Source organism: Lissotriton vulgaris, chromosome 1_1, assembly GCF_964263255.1.
Source record: "Lissotriton vulgaris chromosome 1_1, aLisVul1.2, whole genome shotgun sequence".
Taxonomy (NCBI): domain Eukaryota; kingdom Metazoa; phylum Chordata; class Amphibia; order Caudata; family Salamandridae; genus Lissotriton; species Lissotriton vulgaris.
In genome coordinates, this window is record NC_141685.1 from 1072938247 (window position 1) to 1072954921 (window position 16675).

At 51.4% G+C, this 16675-nt stretch overlaps 1 protein-coding gene across 2 annotated transcripts in view; it reads left to right on the forward strand.

The window, feature by feature from the left end:
- The window catches only part of POLR2F (RNA polymerase II, I and III subunit F), a 75109-nt gene that overhangs the window by 44842 nt on the left and 13592 nt on the right, over window positions 1-16675 (forward strand). For both annotated transcript variants that reach the window (XM_086963238.1, XM_086963246.1), the window contains exon 2: window positions 15736-15805. In XM_086963238.1, the coding sequence (XP_086819364.1) occupies window positions 15736-15805 (70 nt within the window). The remainder of the gene's footprint in view (window positions 1-15735; window positions 15806-16675) is intronic.

A 16675-nucleotide genomic window follows, 5' to 3' on the forward strand; every position in this document is an offset into this window, starting at 1 on the left:
CAAGCTATCCTGGCTGAAGACGGCTGATAGCCAGAACCCGGTCCTAGGATGCTTGATTTCGGTCCAGGGAAGACGTGGCTTGGCAGTTCGGGCTGGACTGTTCCCATGAGGCACAGGGTCAAGGCTGATTTGCATATGGCCATGTCTGAACTGCGGTGGCTGGGTGAAGCAAAATAACGATGGATTTAACCCAGATCAGTGACTGGGGCTGAATGTTTTGCCATTGTGCAACATTCCGTCCATCATCTTGTGTGTTTTGCTGTTCACCCTATGTGGGAAGGGTATGCCCAGATGTGGGTCCCGTGCTCACTACGCCACTGGAGTCAAGCTATCGGCTGAAGACGGCTGATAGCCAGAAACCGGTCCTAGGATGCTTGATTCCGGTCCAGGGAAGACATGGCTTGGCAGTTCGGGCTGGACTGTTCCCATGAGGCACAGGGTCAAGACTGATTTGCATATGGCCATGTCTGAACTGGGGTGGCTTGGTGAGCAAAATACTGATGGATTTAACCCAGATCTGTGACTGGGGGTGAATGTTTTGCCATTGTGCAACATTCCGTCCATCATCTTGTGTGTTTCTCTGCCAAGGAGCAGCAAAAGGAACACACTCCAACGCTATACGTCTGCTCTAAATTGGTCCAGCAGGGAGTAAAGATTGATCTTGTGGAAAAGCTCAGGTTGTCTAGTCACATAGAGGCCCTGATATATTTAAAGCCCTCTGTTTCCATTGGGAGATTTTGCTGCACTGTCCATGCACATAGGGGATAGAGAAGGGACCCCTCACCCCCAATTAATTGTGTACCATGAGTAGGTACCATATTTTTACCAGTCTAGGGATGGAGACCTCAGATTCTAATACAAATAACAAAATATCATCCACACAGAGGTAAATTCTGGCTTCCCACTCGAGACCACTAATCAGCGAGTCAGCGTGCCCAAAACACCAATCGCTCAAGCACCAGGGCAAAGAGCATCTGTGATAGTGGGCATTTTTACTGGTTCCCCGATGTGGCTGAAAGGGATGGAACCGATTTTTATTTACTCTCACCTGAGCTAGCAGTTTATTTTAAAGCATGTGTACCCACCCTATATAGTTGGGGCCAAAGCCCCTCTCCAGTACAACCCACAGGTATTCCTACTCCATCTTATTGAAGGCCTTGGTCTCATTGAGATACCGCCAGCTCTGACCCTTACTCAGTGTTCTCAATACCCGAGTGTAGTCGTATGAGGTTCAGCCTAGTCCCTCTGTGCAGCATAAAGCCCCACTGGTCAAGGTGTATTAGCCTCTCTATAGTTCGTTCTCCTCATGCGGGTAGCCAGGAGTCTGGCGAGAACTTTCTCTTCTAAATTTAGAAGCGATATTGGACGGTAGGAGGCACAGTCTCTATACAGCTCCCCCTCTTTGTAAATTATGACGATCTTGGCTAGTCTCTGGTCCCTCTGGAGAACAATCCAGACGCCTCGCTTCCCGAAACGTGTTTTAACAGGTGCGGGGTCAGTTCACTCACCTATTTCCTATACAGTTTTGACGGCAGGCCATTCGGGCCCTGTGCTTCCCAGTCTGGATATCCCTAATTGCCAACCCTATCTTTTTTTCACTAATATCCGCCTCCATGTCCTGTGCTGCCTTCTCGGTGAGTCCCCGTGGGTCAAATTATTATTACTTTTTAGGTCTCGGCAGAGAACTATTGCAATCGTTTCAGCCGCCAAAGGGAGACAAGTGCTGGGCACGCGCCCAGCATTCTCAATAGGAGAGGGAGCGACAAGAGCTGGCCATGCGCGGATTTGGTCACGCGCACGCTCAAGGCGCCAGCGTCTCCGCTGCGCGCGATGACTGCTCTCTTCCTAGCTGGCTTCACGGAAGGCAGCATCACGTGATCCGCGTTCACCACCAACGGCAGAGCAGCATCAGATTGGGACTACAGAGTTCTCAGCCTCCGTACATTACAGGCCGGGCCGCAGGCAGAGCAGAATTCATTGGAAGCATTAATTTGATGTATTAATACCAGCCATGGCAAGTTGGCTGAACTCCATATCCGGCGCCGCGTGCTTGGGCAGACACCTATTTACGTGTGGTGGGCATTCATTTGATGTATTAATACCAGCCATGGCAAGTTGGCTGAACTCCATATCCGGCGCCGCGTGCTCGGGCAGACACCTATTTACGTGTGGCGGGTTCGTACTCCTTCGATGTCACTGTTTGTAATGTGACTCGCATGTGCAACGCACACTGAGCGCGGAGTCGAAGTGTAACGCGTTAGTTGTGGTTGACCCTCTGAATCCATTGGATTTGTGGAATAAAGCTCCCTTTTTGCACTTTCTCTAGTTTGTGGACCTTCCACGTCATTGCCTGTGGCGACAGATTTCCTTCTTTTCCACTGTCGCACCCACACTTTGTAGATTGTCGGTTGTCTGTATTTCTGCTGGCACTCACTCCAATGCTGCCTCTGCGCTTCAGTCAGGTCGCAGGATTCCTTCCCAGGGGGTGACCTGCGCTGCCATTGCTCCCAGCAGCCACCACTGGACTCTTTCTCCAAGTGCCGCAGGATCGGACTCGCCATCCATGTCCTCACCGGATTACAAGGTCTCTATAGTAGGCAGTGGGCCCTGACGTGGATTACCGTGTGGGGAATCCTAGTGTGACATGGCAGCAGAAGCCAGGAGACCCCAGGCCTCCGTGAAGCAGCTCACATGCGGCTGCCACTTCAGCTGCTTTCAATTTGGAAATGGTGCATTAGCAGCTAGCCTCAGACATGACAGCTGAGGAGGCGCTATAATGTGCGGTGACTTTGCAGTGAGTGATCTTACATATTCCGAGGGCCCTTGCCTGTTAGACATTTAGTGATTCAGGTAGATATGTTAAAGCAGATCAGATGTTTACTCTAATATATAAATATATATATATATATTTTTTTTCCCCCGAGTTTTATATAGCACCAACAGAGCGCTTTACACAGCACCACCAGCTGCATTACATGAGGACACATTCATTTTTTTGTTAAACACGGGGAGATTCAGTGATTTGCCCAGATTCGCAGGATGTTCAGTAATATATATGACGCATCTATTATGTGTAGGACGGCCCCTTGGCAGCTGCAGAGTGCCCCCCCTGTGCTCTCGTGAGGCAGGCGGCCAGTCTTGTTTCTATAGTGCATTAGTGCAACACATATCCCTAGAGGGCACCGTTTTCAGCAACATTTGCAGCATTTCAGCTGCTTTGGCAGAAACTCGCTTAAAAGTGCAGGCGTTGTACTCTATTTTATCAAGATCTCTTCGTAGCTTAAAAAACAGTGACCACGTGCCATGTCTAGTGAAGATTTTAGGAAAATGTATTACATCTACAATCTGTCAACCATGAAAGGCCTGCCTTGTCAGAAATGGGGTGCACATGTACTCTCCAGTTTTGTGCCGGTCTCAACCTACATGACGGCTCTGCTTATGTTTGTAAGAGTTTGTTCAGCACATTGCTGCCTTCTGTCTGACCCCATGCCGCCCTCCGAAATCCCAGAGTGCCTCTCCACACAGTATTGTTGTGGTTTGTGGTGGTGCAGTTAATAAGTACAGGGACCCAAAGATATGTGGCATTGCAGAATAAGAATGGACGTGGTACAGGTAGGCTTTTATTATTTATTTATTTGTTTTCACTTTTATATAGCGCAAACTTTACCTACAGGTATCAGAGTGCTTTAAATCAGCATGCTTATAACCAGCAAGACTAGCACTCTATATTACTGCCAACTTTGCTTAGCATAAGCAACAGCTAACCATTCACAAACAATGTTTATATACCAATTGCAAATTAAGCCCTTCGCTGCTGCCGCGATTTTACCGCTGTGCGGTAAACAAAAGAACAGGGCGGGCCGTGACAAACCCCCAGCCGTCTTCAGCACACACCCACCGCGGGGCGTGACGGCTGGGGGTTCGTCACCAGCATGGGAGGGGTTAAAAAAAAATGAATGCAAAGCATTGTCATTTACAATGCCAGTAACTCAAACTTTAATGCTGCAAGACCTATTGCATTGTAAATGCTTGTTTTTTTTGCGGAACGTTTTTATTCCCCTTTCCCCCAAGAATTTGTTAATATCTGCACGGAACCGGGTGATAAATGAACTATATAGGGGGTCCGCCATCCGCAGCTCATACACCCAACTTCTTTCAAGTTCCCTGCTTCCCACCCACGCCAATAGCTGCCCACCTTATCTACTTCATAGGTCAGGCTTGGTTTCTGGCTGTGAACATAGACGGAGTGTAATTGAGACCATTCGTTTTCCGCGTTATCTTTCCCAAACACTGTGCCTTCTCCCACATTAGTTCCATCCATGTGCACTAGCATCTTGTCATGATCTAGCCTTTCTGACACAGGAATGTAGGGTGGAAGAAATGCATTATTAGTAGAAAACTGCAGCTCCTTCTGGCTGCCAGGAGCAACTATAAGAGATGGCGTATTCCCCATGGAGTTTCATGGAACACTGTAGTCATGAGGGCTAGGCACATGAAAGTACAGCTAAAGGCACCACACAGAAGATTACATCAATTCAAGGTGACTTTTCCTTGAAACCCATACACTTCTACTGGTTTCATGCAGTAAGGGGTGGCTTCCAGTAAAGATCATTAAGCATACTGGAAATTGTAGTTTAATGTTTTCCATTATAGGTATTGTCTAAAGGTCCTTGTATACTCACTGAAAACTTGAAACTACAGAACCCAGCATGATTAATTTTGTTGCCAGAAAAAAGGAAGCCTGCTTAAATGTATCCTCATGGCTTGAAGCTAGTTTACATCATTTTCACAGTGTCCTGGAGGTGGCCTGCGTATTCATGGAAATGCATGGACTAGGTTCTTCCAGTAAGTCCTGGGCTTACTGCCAAAAGCACTAAGCATGTTGGAATTTTTGTTTTTATCATTGTGTCCAAGAAATCCTGCGTGTTCATCGAACAAGCATTTACAATGCAATAGGTCTCGCATTTGGGAGAGTTTAAGCTATTTGCATTGTAAATGACAATGATTTTTATTTATCTGTTTTGATAATTAACACATAAATAAAAAGCATTGTCATTTACAATGCCAATAGCACAATCTCTTGTAAATGCAAGACTTATTTATTTTCAAAGAAGCGGCCGCCATTGTCCCGGGCTGCTTGGAAGTGAAAGTGCACATGGCGCGCTGAATGTTGCAGGAAAGCATGTCGTGCCTGCAGTAGATTAAAGAAAATAGTGTTCACAGACATACAGTGTAACAGAAGTAAAAGGGCCAGTCCTCATGGGAGGTTACAAATGAAGACAAGGCGGTACTAAGGAGGGACTAACAAGCCTATTGATGAGTCAGAAGCCAGCATTTACGAAGGACAATGACACAAGCCAATGACACATATGGTGGAGACTCAGCGGCGCTTCAAAGCCATACTCTACTACATCATGCCTTGTAGAGCAACACATGTGCTGCCCAGGCTCGACCTAAAAATTACAAGTGGCCTTATACTGTTGCATAAATTTGCCCCCTGTGTCCCGTCTCAGCTTTGTGTTTGATCTACCTGGACTAGGGGCTTGCCTGCCTGATTCACCAATCAACTGCAGCTCATGTGCTGCTCAGGATACACCCTACCTGTGGTGGTGTGTTCAAATGAATGCGGCCGGGGAGGGGGGTTTTGCCATTCTTGAGATGAGTACTCTCTTCCTCATTGACTTAGAATTTGTATTGAGATTAGCATTTGTTTTATATTCTCTGTATTAGTCTTTATGTATTAAATCTTTTATTGAGCACAGGCAAACAATATGCACCTCGATGTGTTATGTGGGCCGGCCCCTCTTCGGGGAAGCCAAAAGCGGAGATCCCACTGACACCCATGACATGGCCAGCTGGCCACACTGTTCGTTAACACAGCAAGCCGCCTACAACCCAACCGGGCCGGCCGCGTCTTAAGAGGTGCTACAAAGGTGCAAGCTATGTAGTACTAGTGCAACATGAAAGCACCATAAAACCGTTAACAACCCCCCTACCCTTCCCACCCTTACCCTCCCCTCTCCTTGTCCATGTCCGGGAATAATCGGTTGGTTACTGACTTCCATTAATGGTCTGGTGGTGCTGCGCTCGCCTGGCCTGTGCGCTTGTGTGAGCGTGTCTTGGGTTCTGGGAGAGGTGTTTCCGCAAGGCGCAGCAGGCGCAGGTAGCGTGGGCAGCTCACCTCACGGAATTCCCCCGTAAGCAGGGCGAGGAATGGTCGCCAGAGCTCCGCAAATTCCGTCCCCCTCCCTGCCGCTGCCAGTGACAGTTTCTCCATTCCCAGGATCGCCCAGAGCCGGTGGAGCCACCCCAGCTGTTGCGGAGCCTGGGCCGCTCTCCAGTGGGCCACAATGTTCTGGACCGCAGCCCCCAGAGCCAGTGCGATCAGCCGCCCCCTCCAGGACTTCAGAGGATACATGAGGGCGTTCGGGAGGCCTAGTATAATGTATGCTGGGAAGCGCGGCAGCTGTGTATCTAGATGTGCATCTATGAGGTCCAGGATAGGGTCCCAGTAGGGGCGAAGCGCCTCGCAGCTCCACAGCAAGTGTTCCAGTGTTCCTAGCTTCCCGCACCCCCTCCAGCACCTATCGCTAACTCGGGCATCCCATTGGTGTAATCTCTCAGGGGTGTGGTACCAGTACGTGGCTACTTTAGTTAGTGTCTCGGTGAGCCCGGTGTGGTGTGCTGAATGTCTGGCTCTGTGGTACACCCCCTCCCATTCTTTACTTGTGAGCTGCCGCCCCAGGTCCCTCTCCCACCTGACCTGCCCCGCGTTGTATGTGTGTGCCTGAGTGAGGAGCAACTGCTGATAAAGGTCCGAAATCAATTTTTTATCTGAAGTGCGTGTCAGCAGCCACCTTTCATAAGGCGTGAGGTGTCGTTGGGCACCAGGCTGGATCGAGGGGTGGAGCACCCAGTGCCGCACCTGCAGGTACGGTAGGCATTCCGATTCGGCCACACCGTAGTCCGCCTTGACCTGGTGGAACGGGAGGATCCCATTGAGGTCGAACATATGGCCCGCCGCCCTACAGGGCGTCGACCGCCAGGTCGTAAACGCTCCGACATCCAAGCCTGGTGTGAAGTCAGGATTTTCGAAAATGGGGGTCATAGGCGAGGGAAAGGTGGTCAGTCCCCTGGCCACGGCCACTCTGTCCCACACTCTCAGGGCGGTGCTTGTGATTTCAGAGGCGTACAGATTAGGGGGCCGATGTTGGCGAGGGCAGGGCGCACTCTTCAGGGCGTGCCTTTCCTGCACCGCCTGGTCCTGGAAGAGCCAGTGTTTGCCGGACTCCAGTTGAAACCACTCCACGAAGGTGCGTAGTTGCGCCGCCTGGAAGTACAGGGTGAGGTCGGGTACACCGACCCCCCCCGTTCGTTGGGGGCAACGTGGCGAGGGTATGCTTAAACCGCGGTCGGCGGCCGTTCCAAATGAATCGCGACAGTTCCGATTGGGTCTGTTGAAGCCAGCCGGCTGGGGGATTCAAGGGGAGCGTCTGGAACAGATATAAGATCTGCGGTAGCAGTGTCATTTTGACTGCGGCAATTCTGCCTAGCCACGAAAGTGTAAGCGGCTTCCATCTCCGGAGCTGCTCCCGGAGTTTGACTGTGAGCGCCTCATAGTTGATTCGCGCAGTACCCCGCACAGTAGGAGCCAGACGGACGCCCAGGTACGGGACGGCTGCATCTGACCACAGTATTTTGAATTCGGACTTAATCTCGGCCACTACGTCCGGGCGCAGGGAGATGTTCAGGGCTTCAGACTTAGCTTCATTGATCTTAAAACCCGAGGCCAGGGCAAAGGTATGAAGCTCCACAAAGAGAGCACGCAGGGATTGCATCGGGTCGGTGAGTGACAGCAAAATGTCATCAGCGTACAGGCTGATTTTGTGCGTGTCAGCACCAAATTTAATGCCGGAGATGAGCGTATGTTGTCGCACCCTCTGAGCCATCGGTTCCATGTACAGTGCGAATAGGAGCGGCGATAGTGGGCACCCCTGGCGCGTGCCTCTGCCAATATCGAATCTCGGGGAAATATGGCCGTTCACCCTCACGGTGGCGTTGGGCCGGCGGTAGCAATTGAAGATGCGGTGGCGGAGTTTCTCCCCAAACCCGAAGTGGCGAAGAACCTGGTCGAGGTAGGGCCAATGCACCCTATCGAATGCTTTCTCTGCATCGATGGTGAGGAGCATGCAGCCCGGTTTAGTGCGCGACCTGGCCTCAATGAGGTGCAGCACTCGCCTGGTGTTGTCGCTGGTCTGCCGTTGGGGGATAAAGCCTGCCTGGTCTGGGTCTATCAACTGCTGCATGTATGGTGCAATGCGGCCTGCCAGTATTCCGGTGTAGAGTTTCAAGTCTACATTCAGCAGCGAGATGGGCCTGTACGAGCCACACGCTGTCGGGTCGCGGCCCGGTTTGGGAATTACAGAGATTGACGCCTCTAGCAGGTCTGGGTGTATGGCACCAGGCGTGTCGAAAGTGTTAAACAGGTCGCGCAAGAGGGGGGCAAGCTGCTGACAAAAGGTCTTATAGAAGGCTGCAGTAAAGCCGTCGGGGCCCGGGGATTTCCCCACTTTGAGGCAGGCAATTGCAGAGATGACTTCCTCCAGGCCTATGGGCCGTTCCAGAAAGTCCGTTTGGGCTTGGGTAAGGGTGGGGAGCTCCGCGCCCCGCAAATAAGTCGGCCCGGCAGCAGGGTCCAAGTGGTCCGCATCATATAGCGCCGCGTAAAAGTTGCCGAAGGCCGCTGCGATTGCCGCGTCCTCCGTGATCTGGCCGCCACTAGCAGATAGGAGGGAGCGCACCTGCTGTCGTTGGGTTTGCGCCCGCAGTCTGCTCGCCAGAAGCTTCCCGCAGCGGTCGCCTCCGGTGTAATAGGCGTGCTTTAGGCGCATAGCGGCGTATTCCGCTACGTCCTGGTCTAGCGCGGCCAACATTTTCCGCTCGGCGCATAATTGGCGCCATGCCCTTGCCGCTCCTGTGAGCTGGTGCATTTGTTCCAGTTCCGCCACCCGTTGGGTAAGCTCGGCACGCTTTAGAGCCCTTTCTCTGTTGTTGGCGGTGGCAATGGAGATAAGTTCACCGTGTAGGACCGCCTTGAGGGCCGCCCATTGAGTGGCTTTGGTGGTGTCGTCATTGGTGTTGTGGTCCAAAAAGTGGTCAATCGCGGTCGTGAGCCGCGTTTGGGTATCGGGCAGCTGCAAAAGGCCATCACGCAGCCGCCAGTATCGTTGCGGAGCTGGGGTGGTCCCCACTCGAAATGTCGCTACCACCGGGGAGTGATCCGACAGCGCGGCTGGCATTATCTCCACCTCTTTGACCTGCAGCGCCAGTTGAGAGGAGCATAAAAAATAGTCCAGCCTCGCATAAGTCTTGCGCGCCGCCGAATAATATGTGTAGGCCGTCGTCTGGGGATGGGTATGTCGCCATAAGTCTATGAGGCCCAAGTCCGCTATGTGTGCGTGTCCTGCAGCTGTGAGTGCCCCTACTTGCCCGGATATCTGGCCTGATCGGTCTGCTGTGTTATGAAATACAATGTTGAGGTCTCCACCCAGTAGTAAGTGCGTGTGTGTGGTGGAGGTTGAGGCCTCCAACGCTGTGTGTAAAAACCTTTCCTGCCCCTCATTCGGGGCATAGACCGAGCCTACGAGTAGAGTATGGCCTGCAATCTGGAAGCTGTAAAGTAGAAGCCGCCCTTTAATTTCAGCCTCCTTCTGGAGGACCCTCCCCTCGAATGACTTAGCTACTAGAATCGCTACCACAGCTGCTTTCTTCAGGGATGAGGAGAAGAACTGCCATGGAAAGGCGCGCGATTTGAGTCTGTGCTGGTCGCTACGGACAAGGTGTGTTTCTTGGAGGAGGCAGATGTCCGCCTTGGAACGCTCGAGGAAGGACAGTATTGCTTTGCGCTTGTTCGGACTGTTGAGCCCCCTCACATTAAGCGAGAGCACTGTCATGTGTCGTGTCATGTCCGAGTTAGTTGGGGAGATGCTAGGTCCCACCTGGAGGTGGCGGGCGTGAGCTGATGGACCATGGAAGACACTGTGCCGGAAGTCCTACCGAGTCCGTTAGTGGTGGTAGAATCCCTTGGACAAGGAGAGCCCCCCCAACCCTCCCCTTCTTCCCCCAACTCCCCCCCGACCCCAACTGGTGCAACTCCCCCCTCCCCCCAACCCCCGTTGACGCGATGTTCGAACCTTGAGAAGGGTGCAAGCACCGATGCAATTCCCCCCCCACCCCCACCCTCTGCCCATGTCAACTCAACCAGAAAGAAGTCTGAACCATCATAGTCCCAGATCCAGGTGAATGTCCGCTGGACCTGTGGTAAAGGAAACACTTGGAGTGTAGGCGATGGCGACGGTGACGGCGGACAGTGCACGTCTCCGTCCAGGTCGGCCGTCGAAGGGATGGCGAAGAACTAGTGCGGGCTAGCGAGGCTTCGCCCCCGCCGCCGGAGTGAGCAGTCCCGGCTGAGCCGTAACCCCGTAGGTCTGTGAGTCCCTGGCCAGGGGTCAGTCGTTTTCTTGATTCACAAGGCCTTGTGCGACGGTCTCCACTGCTGCTCGTTGTCCTTCTGCTATCTCTTTGGTGGCGGGACGCCGCGGTCTATGTCGCCGCCGCTGCTGCCTCCATCGTCCCGGCGCTTCCTCGCTGGGGGTGCCCCCCGCCACCGGGTTCTCAGCCTCAGTCGGTTCCTCAATGTTCAGGAGGTTGCACACCTCCCTGAGGGAGCGGATCTGGTGAAGATTATTGCCCATCTTGAACACAAGTCTAAAGGGGTGTCCCCAGCTGTAGGAGATGTGGCGTTTCCGCAGCTCTGCTGTGACGGGTCGGAAGATGCGCCTCTTTTCCAGGGTCAGCGCTGCAAGATCTTGATAAAGAGCAGGGGAATGTGCGCCATAGGTCACCGGCGCCATCTGGCGCGCCTGGTTGAGGATCTCCTCCTTGGTCCGAAAGTCCTGTACGCATACGAGGATGTCCGCTGGGTGGGCCGTTGCCGCTCTAGGTGGGCCCGTCCTGTGCACTCTGTCCAGGCCCAAGGGAGAGTCTGTCGGCCGGCCTAGGATGTGATTGAACAGGCCCTGAGTAAATTGAAAGAGGTCTTCCGTGTCTGGGGAGTGCTTCACCCCCCGGATCCTGATGTTATGCCGCCTGGAGCGGTTCTCCAAATCCTCGGCGTGCGTCTGGAGGTCCACTTGCTGGTCGTGTATGCGCACCAGTTCCTGTCTCAGCGCCTCAATTTCTATATCCCGTGCATCGCTCTTCGTCTCTAGCTCCGCTACTCTCTCACCAATGGCGTCGGCGTCCCAGCGCACCTCCTTTATCTCGTCCTGGAGTTCTTTCTTCAGCTCCTGGATGTCTCCGCGCAGCCCCATGAAGAGCGACTCCAGGAAGGAGCGCGTGACTGGGCCCTCCGGGTCTGTCTGTCCCTGGGCTGGCGAGGCTTGGCTCTTCTTCTCGGAGCCCGCGCGGTGGCTGGTCGTTGCGACATCCGCCTTCTTCCCCACGGCGCCGGGGGTGAAGAGCTCGGCGATGGAGCGGTCTTTCCGTGTCCTAGCGTTGGACATGGTCCCTACAGTGTCCCCTGCCCAGCAAGAGGCCGTTACTAGCACCGTTGGCCCAGGCCGCTGATGCCGCCGTGTCTCTGGGCGTCCGGCACGTGGGTAGCGGAGAGGTGGCGCGCCCTGAGTGTTGGTTATGTGTCCAGCCGGGTGCCGGCGTCGCAATGCGGCTCTCGCAGTGAGGGCCCAGGTGTGAGGGCTCCGCTAGGGGTTCTCCACGCAGGTGGGAGCTACGCCGGGGGGTGGGGTCCTCCTCTCGCCGTGGTGTTCAGGAGTGTCCTCAGGCCGGTATCCGGGCTAGTGCTGGATTCGCCGCCCAAGCCTACAGCATGAGTGAGAGTGCAGGGCTGGGCTATTTGTCAAGCTCCCCACGTGCAGGCAGGCGCTGTGTGCGGCGCGATGGCTCCACTCTCGTTGTGCCCCCCCAGACGCAGCCCCCGGGCGGATCCCGTGCAGGCGCGAGGGCCGTCGCGCAGGGCAGCAGTGCGAGAAAGTGGGCAGGAGGGTGGCTGGTCCCAAGTGCAACGCACGGTGCAAGCGGCCGCAGGGCGCGGGCCAGGCCGATGTCGCGCTTCACCGCGGCCTCAGTGCATGGACGCCTAAGATGGCGGGTTGTTGTTGGGGACCGCGCCTCTCGCGCTGACTCTTTCCCGGCCAGGCGGGCCGGGACGCGGGCGTTTTGCGAGGGGAGGAGGGGGCCGGTGTCACTGTCTCGCCCCTCCCCCCCCCCCCCGTGCTGTGAGTCGGGTCCAGGGGCTCGCGCGGGTCCTCCAGGCGGCTCCGCCAGGTCTGGTGACGGGAGCCGGCGGCAGCCCGGGCAGTGTCCGCTCCGATCACCGATGGGGGCGGCAGGTCCGCAGAAGCTTCCACGTGGGACCGTGAGAAGCCTTGCACGTCTCCGCGCGGGCCGGACCGGCCGCCTCTGCTGATGCCCGCCTCGGGCGATCTCAGGCGGCACTGTGGCTCCTCCCTCCTCGGCCTCACTCTCGTTCGCGCTCCTGACTCGTGGAGTGCGTTAGGCCCCAACCGCCGCTGTCTCCGCGGCCGAATACCGCAAGGGTCAGGCTGCCTCCGGTCTCAGAACCGGGCCAGAAGGTCGCCGCTGCTGTGGCGCTGGTGCCAGGGGCCCCCCGGGGCTGCTCACGGCCGGGCAAGTGCTAAGTTGGTGCTAAATTCAGTGACCGGCGGCGGGAGCTCAGCAAGGCACGTCCGCTCACACCGCCATCTTGGCCACGCCCCCTGTATTAGTCTTTAATGCTGACTTTAAGTACTTGCCCTCCCATTCTCCACTTTAGTTGGGATGGGTAGCTTAAGGTTCCAGACAAACCTGTTAGAAGAAGATACTTGTGTAGAGAGGTTTCTGCAAGAATGTATTTATTATGGTGAAAACTTAAATTCGAGCCGCTAACGTATGCACAGGAATGATTTTTTGTTTTGGAAGCTCAGCAACATCCGATTCCTGCCAAACAAAGGCAGATGAGGAGCAAAAAATGTAATACTCGCAATTTGGAGCTAACAGCGTTATTCTGTTGGTGTAAGTGTGCATGTACACTCTGTGGGATTTACTGAGACTTGCTTCCCAGGTTGAAACTGTATGTTTTCTAGAGAAGAAAACATGTTAATTGAGCTGCTCTCTTTGTGTCGCCTCTACTGAGAGGATAGTCCTAGTTGGACTGGTCTCCCCTTCCCAGTTTCCCCTGCGTTTGAATTGGACCTACCTCCTTTACTGGTGTCTGCTTGTCCATCATGTACTGTGTCTTTTTCCTGCGTAACCTTCTTAAAACTAAATGGTGTCCTACTTGTGTGGGTATAAGGTTTGTAATATTTTCCATTATCCATTCCTTAAAAAAATCTTTAATTTGACTTAACAATTGTTTATTTTTTTTCCTTGTACTGTTTAACTGTATAACGTATTTAATTGTACCTACCCGTTATCTTCTGTAGGGCTCTTTTTCAAGATTCTCTTAGCTTCACATAGTTTGATTTTTCTTGAACTTAGATCTGTACTCTCCTACTTTCTTGGGGCTGACCATGAATTTCATGCTGTGTGTTTTCAGTCTTTCTCAAAGCATTGTGGTACTTTCCAAGGCCTTTTCCCCAGAGACAATCTATTGCAGCTAGTCCGCAGCATGGTACATGTTGTGTCTCTCTTGCCATCTTAATTCAGTTTTTGTGCATAATTTGCCACACCCAACCCTGGTTTAACGTTATTTGATGTTTACAAGCAATGCTCTGGCCCTCTGGGTTTAAAGTACTGCCAATTTGGGCCGTGGATCCAAGAAAAAGCGCATCAAATTGCGATATTCTGGCTCTTGAGGTGCAAAAATGTAAGTACCAGATTGTAGGAAAGATATATTTGCAGTGTGGGGCAGTGAAGGGGTGCTGCAAGGAGTACTATGGCTTGGCAGTCATACCAATTACTCTTTCTCTACTGGAACCTCCATTTACGACCCGTTTTTATAGTCTCATGAAAAGTTCATGCCAGGCAAAGCACAAAAATGCATTCTTCACCACTTAATAAGGCAATCGAACATGTCGGGGTCGAGTGTCAGTTTGTGTTTATTAGCACCAAGCTGAAAAAGATACTGTTGTCTGTTGCAACGCTCGCATGTCTTGAACTTTTTTCATCCTTCTTTTTAGTCCTAAATATATACTTAATAGGTTTGGGTTGACACTGGTGCACAGCATGCACATTTGAAGAGAATAAAGTATCCTATGTTATCCGGTGAAGATGGTTTCTCCTTCGTTAGCCAGAGACGGGTTTTGACTTGTTAATTGAAAGTTGTGCTTTGTTTTTAGTTCTTTGCTTATGTAAAGGGCTTCTGGAGATTTAATGAGAATATTATTCAAGGATAAAGTGTTCTACGTGCTGATGTCTTATAGTTGGATGCCTTTCCGATACATCAATTGTAAAATGTAGGTCCTGGTGCATTAATCATTTTGCACGTCTGTGAAGCTGGTAGTGAAGTCATTAGGTTTGCGGTGGTGTTGCAAACTTCCAACAGGAATTTTGACTACTTCATGACCAGTGGCGTATGGCACGCATTTTGAAGAAAGTTAAATGGAATTGTATGTAACATTATTTAGTATCCTTACTAGACATTGTCAAGTAGCATTCCTTCCCCACTCCTGGAGGAGCTGCTTTCCCATCGCAACCGTGTCTGTGATTCGTTGTAGACAGTGCAGTGCAAAATACCCTACTGGTTTACACGTGTGCATTTTTTTTGTTGTTTATTTGTTTTTAAATTGTATATATATATATATTATATATTCATATATGTTTTTTTTGGATGCATCAGCTTCACAAAACGCTATATACTAGCACACATGGCCATGGAGTGGCAGTTCTTTTTATTGACAACCTCCTCTCGGCAGTTGAAGATGCATAGTAGGCATTTCAGTGCTCTCTTGATGTGTGTCAGCTTTTGGCCTTGGCAAACATCAGACTGCCCTTAGTAGGGCCCTGTTCCTTTTGAAGACCGGAGTGATTAGCGAGGGTTTTCATTGCTCGATACGAAAGCCTTCTGGAAGCATGCCGGGGGACTTGCTACAGAATGCTTCAGCGTTTAGGTTTACTAAACTTTATACGTTTGGTGCTAGTGTGTTTCATGACATTGCAGTGAAGCCACGTGCAATTCATGTACTAAAGTTTAAGGTCGGGGGATAACAGGACTTTCTTTTTTTATATGGCGCAAAATGTGCTTTTAAATCAAAATATGTATAAATGTTGCTTTTTTGACACTGCTTGCTTTCATATATAACTTGCCTTTATACAATAGCCATGCTCAAACGGTCAGCAGCATTTGCCAGACCTATTAACTTTTCCAGTCCTTGAAGGACTTGTTTTTATGCTAGAGCTCAACACTTTGACAAGCTAAATGAAGAGGACCGGTATGTGTGTGTGTTCTGTTATTGTGGAGAATGGAAGTGGCAAGTATATTGATGGAAAGTTATTGCTCTTGAGAGAGGGGAGCCATTATGAAGGCATAAATAAGTATTAAGGTAGCAATATGGGGGATGAGGAATAACGGCAAAGTATAGAGAGAAGATGCAATAATGGGCAGGATCATAGCATGGAGGGAGGTGCACCTTTGAGGGCTAGTCATATTGTCATTCTTTGTTCCTCATTAAATTCCGCTCTGACTCGTATGGTACAATTATTTTCCTTCTCTTGTAGCTTCGATGGAGATGATTTTGATGATGTTGAGGAGGATGAAGGGCTCGATGACTTGGACAATGCAGAGGAGGTATGTTGTTGGATGTATCAGACTTTGGAACACACTGAAAGCATTGTACTTGCACTATAGATCACACGTGGATAAAAAAAAATGGGCAACAGGTCAGAGGCACTCCAAACAACACCGTTTCGTTCAAGTTTTCATTTCTCTTTTAGCCACTAGAACTTCCAAATAAGCCAGTCACTGTTTGGAAAATGTGATATTAATGCTGCAAATAGCTTTGCAACAAACATTCTTTGAAGTGAAAATGTATGCAGATAACTTAAACTGCCTTTCGTTAGATTCTGTACAATGTTTGCCTCAGTGGTTTAATGTATTGCTAAAATTGCTTCTCTAGTTTCTGCTTGTCTTACCGTCACCCTTCTGTCTCCTAACCTATTTGCTGTTGCTAGTTTTTCCTGCTCTGCTTCTGCACCACACGCTTGTCCTCTCATTGCTGTCTAGTCTTCTACTTCCCTACTGTTTTGCTTTCCCCTCCTTAACCTTGCTCGGCCTAGTAGTGAACTTTTTCACTCACTTGTTAATCGGTAAATCCATGTTACAGCATTTCCTGGCCTCCCTTTTTTTCCCTCTGTGTTCAGCCGTCTCCCTTTAACAGTACTTTTCTGTCTTCTTGTTCAGTTTTCTGCCCTTGCCCTATTCTGCAGTTTCTTTTCCTTGCCCACTGCTTCACTCTGTGAAGCTTCTGAACTCTCCGATTGTGTCTTAACCCCACCTCCTCCCTCAAACTCTCCCTGGCTCTTCTTGACACCCCTCCCCTTTTCTCTATGCTGTTGACCTTTGCCCGATGTTCCCCCACTTCCTTCATGCCCATCTCTCCTTTGTAATTTTTAGTCCGCCTATTGTGTGTTGGTCTGCTCTGCAGGTCTTGTGCTCTCT